General features: G+C 40.6%; 1 protein-coding gene across 4 annotated transcripts in view; it reads left to right on the forward strand.

The window, feature by feature from the left end:
- The window catches only part of numb (NUMB endocytic adaptor protein), a 61,622-nt gene that overhangs the window by 25,336 nt on the left and 26,286 nt on the right, over positions 1-10,000 (forward strand). For all 4 annotated transcript variants that reach the window (XM_042500074.1, XM_042500076.1, XM_042500075.1 and 1 more), the window contains exon 2: positions 9,200-9,336. In XM_042500074.1, the coding sequence (XP_042356008.1) occupies positions 9,211-9,336 (126 nt within the window). In that variant the 5' untranslated portion in view covers positions 9,200-9,210. The remainder of the gene's footprint in view (positions 1-9,199; positions 9,337-10,000) is intronic.

The raw sequence follows: 10,000 nt of genomic DNA on the forward strand, positions 1-10,000 counted from the left end.
CTGTGTATTTCTGTCTTTACACTGTACTACTATTTTCGACTGTGTGCTTATATTCTATTACTTAATTATTATTATGTGTACATACCTTATTTCCTCTATGTACATACTTATTTTATTACTTATTTATTGTTATTGTTATTGTTATTTTCTTTGTTACATTTCACTTTTCTTTTTTCATGCTGCTGTAACATTTGGAATTTCCCCCAATGGGGGATCAATAAAGGAATATTCTATTCTATTCTATTCTATGTTCGTAATTGCTCACTGAGTACGTTGATGATATTGCATGTGAGTCTTCCGAGAGCTCTTTTTTGTCATTCACTGTTGCTTGTTTCTGTGTACATGAACACAGAGAGAGTATAAATGGTCCTTGTGTAATTGTCCTCATTAGTGCTGGTAGGAGAACAGCCAGAGATCCTCACGGCACCAGACTATAGGAGCTGTGACAGCTCCAGCAGGGTTCAGATCCTGCTTTCCTACTCCAAAGCCTTTACCCCCCTCCTACTGGCCTTTTTTTTAATTTCCAGCACCCCCTCCCAATCCCCCTCCATGCCTCGCTATCCTCCATTCACTCTCTTTGTAGTTTTAAAAAAGTAAAAACTGTTATTTTAATGCTCTAAAAGCTGTCCCTTGGACAGGTTGTTGCCTTTTGACATAATTTAGACAAACATGTTTTAATGATGTTAGCAAGTAATATCTGTGATGATTACAGCTTTCATGCAACATTTGGCTTTACAGGCCCAAACACACCAAACTGATATCAAAGGACTAGGCTGACTGTCTAGTCGTCCCACGTTGCCTGTGTCTTGGCCAAAAAGTTGTGCTTGAACACACAGCAAAGACTACGGCCAACAGAAAATTAGCATTTATGGTTCTGCCTGCATGAGAGAAAATAACTAAACCTATACCAGGAGTCGGTGGTAGACTGTATTTGAATTTACAATAGGGAAAACGGAAAACTGATAAGAAGGATCCTAGACATTCTTTAGCCAGAAAGCACATTTACGCATACAGCCGGATGCTGAAAGACCAAATTATATTTTCCGTGCACTAGCAAACAATAACATAGACCAGTGTTTCCCACAGAATTAGTGTTTATGTGTGACTGGTTGACACCACACATACACCTGTTTTTTTCTGTTTGTTTTTTAAAAGCCTGTGTGTCTCTTTTTGTCATTTTGTGTAATTTCTCAAAATTTGGAGGCTTTTGCAGGTCGTAAACACAGTGCAGTTGGAGCTCTCCATCGTTTTTTTTAACCCTCAGCAGCAGTTTGTGACTTGTAGGGTGGATAATTGTCGATCCTTTAGGGCTCATCAGATCAATGGATGAGAGGAGCAGCTATTTGTGACTGAAAGCAAACTTTTAGACACAGCAGACTTAACTGCACTTTCAGTGCGCTTGATGTTCTGCTGCTCCGCCTCTGCCCAGATTGTGTTCTGCGCTCCGACAGTGTGTTGCTATAATAAACCAAATACACAGTATATTCCAATAGCACTCCTTATGAATGGTCCAGCTTTGTGGTGGCAGAAATTTTGGTCATAGTGGGCTGCCACAAATAAATGGATGTGTGGGAAGCCCTGCAAACCATTATGAAACATTTCAAAATACAAAATAACATTTCAAAAACAAAATAATCACTCCTAATATAACACATTTGTTTCGATCTTACCACTCTTGACTTAAGTCGTTTGCTTGCATTCTTCATTTCCTGAGTTGAACTGTCAGTCAGAGTAATTTCAGTCACCGACAGGCTTCCCCGGCTTCGACTACGGTTCAGCATGCTAAATTTGCTGAAAAAACAGCCAGCCATGCCCAACTAGTGCCAATGGTGTGAGACACACTGCAGAAACTAGGGCCACAGACGTTCACTGCCTGCCTGACATTCACCGACAGCTGACCCCAAGTTGTGTTTTTACCCTTAATTTCTGGCTTATTTTGTTTGGTCTATACCTCTGTGTGTAAGCAAAATTCTGGGATATTTGCCCTGCTTCTAAACAATGGACTGTAGTAAAGGAAGAGGTCATCTGTTGAAGAGGCAGACAGTAACTTTAATAAACCAGAATACAGTGCAGACACCAAACATTTCATCTTGCATAAAAAGTAGAAGTTACTTTTCTCAGGGGGTGGAACCGTGTACTGGTACAGCTTTTGCTCTTGCTTTGTAGATGTACAAACAGTAAAATTTGAAAGTCCCTCCATTTATAGTTAGCCGTATTCATCTGCTTCACTTGAAAGGATAACACGGGTGCCATTAATGCCCACAAAGATCATAAACTCTGAAGTACTTGCCAGAGTCAGAAGCTATTACTGTCTTTTTTACTGCAGGTTTGATCTACCTGCTTGAAGTCATGAGGTTGCATTGGTTTTATTTTCTTTAATCCTATTAAAATGCAACTTTTGAAGACCTTTTGTTGCTATGAGGAATAGTATGCTTATGTTTAATGAGTCTGGAATAGATACAGACCTAAGGGAAACTGTGCTAATGCAATTTTTAAGGCTTCATTTTCCACCATACCTCTCAGCTGTTCTCTTTTCCTCTTTACCGTCCTAATTATTTGACTTTTCTCCTCTGCTACTTATCTCAACTCTTCCCTTCTTTAACCTCCTTTTCACCTCACCATGTCTGAATTTGCTGCTCTTTCTTTGTCTCTCACCTTTGCCTTCTTCTCTCTGGCTCATTCCCAAACCAAGGGGCTAAACCCATCTCACATGACCCACTCCCATCCAAACACCCGCCCCAGCACTCTGCACCGGGCGAACACAGCCCAGACTTTCCCCCTCACTGCTCATTCTGTGCTCTGCTCCCTCCGGCCCACTCTCTCTGACCTCCATGGCTATCACAGCTCACCTTCCTGCCAACACGACAATAGAGTTACCTAATGCTGATGGTGGCACTGCTGCTAATGTAGATTTCATAAGCAAACTCCATGTTAAACACAGGATGAAGAACATGTGTTTAACCCACGTTTGACCTACCAGTCTGCTTTTAATCCCTGGTTGCTGCTGTTAACACAAACCTCTCTCTGCAATATAGTATAAATATGTTTGTTTTGTTTTGGGTTTTTTTAAAAAAGGTGCTTCCCTTAATGAGTTCACAAAAAGGTTTTGCTGCAGTTTTGTTACTTGAAGTCAACATAAAGGCTGAATTTATGTTCTGCCTTTTCATACCGAAGTAGTTCGTAAACAGACAATGGTTAACCCTTTGAAACCTGAGCAAAAATTTCTTTCTAAAACATGCAAAGAAGGAAATTAGCAATGAAAAAGGAAATTACCCAAAATTTAGGAGGAAATTAGTAAAAAGTATAACAAAATGACATAAAAAACAGTGAAAAAAAGTAAAAAGTAAAGTAAAAAAAGCCTAGTAAATTAGTGGATAAAAAGTTCTTTAAAAAAAAAAGTATCACCTGAAAATTTGTCAAAAAATTTTAAAAAAAGTAAGTTCAAATAAAGGAATTTACCTGGAAAAAGTTATTCCAAAAATATTTTAAAAAAATAAGATAATTTAAATCATAACAATGGGAAATGTTTTTAAAAGAAATCAAGATGACTTGCTCAAGTTTCAATGGGTTATCTGATAATACAGAATCCTGAGACCACCATTGTTTCACATGTACAAGTTTGCATTTTGTAGCCCATTAGCGGGAGTGTTGGCCTTGCCTGGCGCTGTGCATTCTGGTAGCTGTAGGTTTTTTTGCCTCTTGAGCAAAAGTGTCCTTTTTCTCTGTTTTCTGTGGTCATGTAGCACCAATTGCAAAAGTATTTGCATTTTCCTAACGCATAGACATCCTAGTTTTATTAAAAGGCCATCTCTTCAGAGGTGAAATACTTTATTGTCCTCAGGAGTTGAGGAGTCAGGTTTAAATGATCTGTGCTGGTTCAGTGCAAATGTGGACCTTTACACCTTTGTGTCATTCCTAAAGGGGGTAAAGGGTACAAAGAGATTAGCAATAGGAATCCCCGAGCTAGATGTAGGCCTTTAAATATTAACTTCTTGCCGGCGTATTCATATCACATTCCTGCAAATGTTACACATTGTACACTCACGCTGCAGGTGCATATGCTCAGCCAAGCACAAACATTCATACTCATAAATACAGCAAGCGTACGCTCTCTTTCCCACGCACATGAGTATATGTGCTTTCGCTTACATTCCTGCTCTCTCCTTGTGGGTCTCTGTTAGACTCTGCAGTGCGCCGGAGAGAGAAGGTGTGTGGGTTGTAAGCTGGCGGTAGCATAAGTGTTAAGTGATTTAGAAGGTGAGTTTAGTAAAGTGCTGTGAGAAGAGGCATAGAAACTTTGGGGGCATGCACCGACAGTGGCCTGTGGGATGAAAAAACCCCAACCTATTTTCCAGACTAATAGCGTTCTGCCTCTGTCTGTCCCAAAATGAGATCTCCTAGCAGCAAATGTCATTTGTTCTGCACTTGAGTATAGTAGCTTCGTCATCACACAATTTACCATCTATTATAGAGGCTTTTCTCACCAACCCCTCATGTCAAAAAATGATTTTAGAAACAAGCTGTATACACAACACATTACCACCTTTTAAAGTTGTAGTGAACACATCAGCAAACAGTTACCCTTATATGTTTTTGGCCACCTGATGAATCCATGTCTGACATTCTTTTTCCTTTTCATCAGTTTTTGAAATGTCTGCATTTTTAGCTGCATAACACTCCAATACATTCACCAGCTAGTCATCTACTTTTTGACAACCATTTTTGGTGGTGAGTAGGTAGTATACAGTTGGTTTAATGCTTTTTTCGCAGCTGGAAAGAAGGCTGATGAGATCAGTTTGTGGGTCAGAAAACCAAAACAATGAGCTTGAAGACACTAAAACCCTCTGTAGAGCTGAGGAGTACAGCAGAATTGGTCGATAATGTCACTATGAGCAACCCCTTTCACATACCAAGTAGTCATATGATCCATGCAACAAAACTGCTGTTTCAAATTATCTGAAGGCTTTAAAAAAGAGGAATGACTACCTATCTAAAAGTAGAACCTCCTAAAGGGTCACAAACAAGCTATTTTTCTTTGAGATGTGTAAAATTTAAGCCCTGTTTACATGGTATGTCGCAAGATGTATTTAAAATTACTAGCACTGAGTGGTGTCGTGTCAGTTTACAATATGATGAGTGACTTTAAGTTGGCAACATTAACTTAAAATGTGTACATAACACATTGGACACAAATGCTTTAATTTGTTGCACCAAAGACGAGGTGCTGAAGAGCAGACAAATCTGTTCTCATCCTGCTCCTCCTCTTCACTCTGCAGGCTGGAAGCATGCAGCCTGTCACTGGCACTGCAGTGAGCCCAAACATGATATGACCTAAATAAACCAGTGCGTTGGGAGAGAGAGGGAGTGAGGGATGAAGCAATATTTTTTCCCTCTCACCCAATAGTCTTGTTTTCAAACTCGTCTACTGCAGGCTACAACTTGTGTATGTGCGCTGTCAAATGCGTGCACACATTTTTATAAACACTTGAGTCAGACTGGATGCTTTTTATATCATGACACCTGCAGAGGTATTTGGCTCTTACTGTAAAACAGGTTCTTTCACACATCTAAGCTCCTGCTTTACACCTCGTTAGTCGACATTGTCAACCCTTTGTCAGACCGCTTGTGAATTTTGTCTCTGCTTACGGTATGGCTCAGGGGTCATGATTGTCTTTCTGAGTGATGCCATAGTTGTTTGCTGCACTGTGACACCAGAGTTTCCATTACAGATCATGGAAAAGGAGACAAAAATCCACCAACTAGCTGAAATCTCAACTTGAATTTGGTTTGTTAGGTTGACCATTAGAGTTGGGTTGTTTTCGGATTTTGTTGGTCCAGTGCCATGTACGAACTTAATCCAGTTTGATTTATGCAAGATGACATTTGTGTCATTATGTCACATTCTGGCAATTTTTAAAGTAACCTAAGTCACAGTGCTAAATCCAACAAAAAATTGCATTAGTAATAACCAATATGGAAACATGAACAATATACAATATTATGTTTCTAAACTTACTAAGATTTGAAGCTGACCAAGAGCTGACCTTACTGGATGCAAGCGCTTTTTGAGCTGAACTTTTGTAGGACACCATGTGTCTATTTATATCTGTTGCTCGCTTTGAAAGTGCCACAGTGGCGGAAGACTGGCTGATTCATGAAGTTTAAAATGAGGAATTATTCATACGAAACCTACTTTTTTCACTACAAAAGCCTAAACACAGTGTCAGCTGGCTAGAGGGAGATGGCCAGGCTGAAAGTTTCTGCTGAGATTAGAAAAATAGCAAGTTGGCCACTTATCTTTTAAGTGTTTACTTCTCCAGTCTAATCTCAAGCGCACAGCTGACAGCTCTGTGTTTTGTTTACGTTAAGTGACAGGGGTGCATATTTAATGGATTCAGTGTACACCAAGAGCTCCGGTGTTACATAATGCTATGCGACAGTCACTCGTACAGACACTCGTTTGCTGTTTGAACACGGTGTCATAATATTCCTCTCATGATTGACTGCTGAATCAAGTGGGACACCAAGTAAAATCTTGTAAAGCGGTCCGGTCTCATTTTTGGCTCAATATCAAACCGGTTTGAAAATTTTCACACCGGCCCAACCCTGTTGGTCTACCTATCATCTGGCTAAGTGACTAGCAAACATTCACATGTCCTACTTTCCTCATAAAATGTTGGTGTCTTGTAAAATAATCAGCAGGTTTAACTCTTGTCTTTTGAGGGTACACTCAGGCTATTTCAAAGTGCAGAAATTAGCTACTGCCCATGACAGATTCAGGCTCATGAGCTGTTTCCAGAGTCCATGGTCCACTCCTGGTCACCCTTTAGTGACAGTAGGAAGTTTGATGTGTTTATGTGTGTTTCGTTGGCCTGGTCAGGGCTCAAAGCTTCATTGTGTGCTGTCCACAGAGCTGCAGCCTGGCACGGACAGATAAGAGAGCCTCACCTCAAACACACTTTCTACCCCCAGCCAGTACCGGCTCACAGGACAGGTTTCATTATGCAAACAGACAGCTCAGTCCTGTGAGTGTGTGTGTGCGTGGTTAAGTAAGTGCATATGTGTGTGGTCGCTGCGAGCATGTGTGTGAGTGCTATGTTGCTGCATGTTCTTGTCTGTGTGGGTGTGTGTGTACATGGACAGTCAGCTCTCCTGGATTAAGGACCTTTAATCCCGGCCGATCCTCATCAGCTCAGAAGTTAGTGCAACTTGTTAGTCAAGGAGTATGCTCTGCTCACGTGTTAAAAGTCAGCATTGCACGGCTGAATGACTCGGTCCCCAGTTATGAGTTGCTAAGGGAGACGTGGGTCAGGCTTTCAATGATGGATGCACCTCTCAGTTCTAGTTTGGATCAGCAACTTTTAATTGGGTCTCTGCGTTTTTGTGCCTCCTAATCTCCTCCCAAAGCCAAGAAGACACGCATGCACTGTTTAAAGTGAAGCTTTTAGCCTAATTAATTGTGCTGTTTTAAGATTCTCTGAGAGTTTCAGGGTTTTGAACCTGCACTAAAGTCAGACCTAGACTCAACATCTTGATTAAGCATCAAGACAACATTTTTAAGGAAAATGTCTTATTGTGTCCACAACACAAAGATATTCATTTTAGTGAAGTGGAGCGAAAATAACGGAAAATATTCACATTTAAGAATCAGAGACTTTTGATTTTGTTTTTCCTTAAAAATATACTCAGACTGATAAATTGATTATCCTAGATGGTCATTAATTTAATAAACGACCAATAATTAATTAATCATTGCAGCTCTATTGTACATGATGCATAGTACAAGTTATTGGAAAGCTGGATCTGGAAGTGATTTTTTTTTTTTTAACTCTGGTGGGTGTTCAGAATTCAAAATTTGGGAAATAAGTTTTGGAATTTTTTTTTAAATTCAAGTAGATCTAGAAGTTAGAAACTTTGCCACTGAATTTCTCGCATAAGCCTTATCTCAGTGGCCAAGAGAGTGATTTAAGACATCAAAAGGTCTAAATAAAAATGGAGATCATTGCCTGTCTATGGGAATAATTGGATTCCGATTTAACTTTAATATTCTAACCCTGATATAATTAGCAGGTAAAACCTTCTCTCAGGCTAAATCCACACTTATACGTTTGTGTTCTGAACATAACGTTTACGCCTGGCTGTAAACTGCTGTACTACACAGCACACTGACTGGCAAAAATAAATCCTCCAAAAAACGACGACACGACTTGAAGCAATCTCAGTCGAGGAGTCTCTGACTGATGATTCGAGTCTCAGACTTTAAAAGGGGCAGCCCTAGTTGTGTTTTAGCCGGGGACAGTGGAACATTTTAGATCTACATACCTTTTGTGATTTTATTCTTCGTGTGTGGGTACTTCTCCTTTTCCATAGCCACAGCTTTCTGTGATGATGCATAATCCTCTCTGTACTGCTTTAATGTGTCCCTGTATTTGCGACTATGTGTTACTTTAGTTCCACCTTGTCTTCTTGTCCAAGAAAAAAAATCTCTGTTCTTACCTTTCGCCATCTCCATAGTATTTTCTTTAATTAAGCTATTAACTGTAGAGTAGAAGATCTGCTTCCTGTTCAGATTGGCCCCAGTGTACCTGAATGGATATGTGATATGTGTTCTCAGGCATGTTAATATGGACACAGATAATTTCTAAGACAGTACTAAAAAACTGGTGGTTACGGGAATCATTTTCATAAAGGCTCAGTGTGGATGTGGCCTCAGTAGGCGCAGCAGACTGCCCTCAGTGTCCTCTGTTCACTTTTCACTATTTGGTCCCTTGACTCCTAACACCGCAGAGACTCAGGCTCCAACTCTTTTGTTCTTTCTTGTGAGTCACAGAGAAAACAGCTGATTGTGTTCCTCACTGACGCCCCTGTTTAAAGCTTTCCTATTTAAAAGCACTATGAAGATGGCATGAAAGTGGCACTCTGTTTGTAATGGGACCCTGCATAATCACCACCTTCTTATCCGTTATCAAACACAGGAAGTTGACTCATTTCTGTGTTGACATGTACTATTGACTGCACGTGAATTGCTACATTTCCTGTACTTACAAATTTTTACTATTGCTTTATATGTTTTAATGTTCCCTAACTGTTGCCTTTTTGTGTTTCTGCTTCCAGCCAGTGCTGTATCTTTTTTATTTTGCTGCTGCTGACAGCCCAATTTTCACCCTGGGATTAATAAAGTATCTCTCACCACTCACAGGGAGCTCAGCGATGAATAAGCTACGGCAGAGCTTCCGCCGGAAGAAAGATGTCTACGTGCCGGAGTCGAGTCGGCCGCACCAGTGGCAGACAGATGAGGAGGCGGTCCGCAGCGGCAAATGTAGCTTTGCAGTCAAGGTGACTCTCACTCACACATAGACACACCTGCATATAAAACCTCACTTACACACACACAGTGCAGTACTGACCTGACTGTGGTATACCTCTGAGAAACTTGCATGCTGCCGGGCTCCCCGAGGACGCCGCTTGTGATTAATCATAAGCATTCAGACACTGTGAGCACAGTTTTTATCTGGGTTGCAAGATTATCTGCTGTAGCCTTCCAAACCTGTGGGTTGTGTGCTTACAATGATTCCTGGCCTCCCAAGAGTAATCAGAACCACTTGAATCACCAAGTGAAATATTAAAAATTAAAGATAATGTTTAATTATAGCCGATACATAACAAAGTCAGGCCACTGCAGAGGGGCCTGCACAAGACACGCCACTCAGTAGGAGATGCAGTATCCTTCTACTCACAGTCTTCAGTGGTGCTCTGCAGCTGATGGAGTGGAGAGTTTGCTGTATTTTGGCAACAGAACCTTCCACTTTTGCAAACAGAAGTGCAACGGTACGCTTCCTCTCATCACATGGGTCCAAATTCTCGCATCACTCAGAATAAAGAGGAATTGAAAACCTCAGAGAGGAGAAAGGGAAAGTTGTCCTCAGAGAATATGCACTTTGTGGCTGGTCCACAGATGTGAATTGTATGTTATATAAAAAGTGTTCAGGTTATGGGTGTG

This window comes from Plectropomus leopardus, chromosome 14, assembly GCF_008729295.1.
Source record: "Plectropomus leopardus isolate mb chromosome 14, YSFRI_Pleo_2.0, whole genome shotgun sequence".
Lineage (NCBI taxonomy): Eukaryota > Metazoa > Chordata > Actinopteri > Perciformes > Serranidae > Plectropomus > Plectropomus leopardus.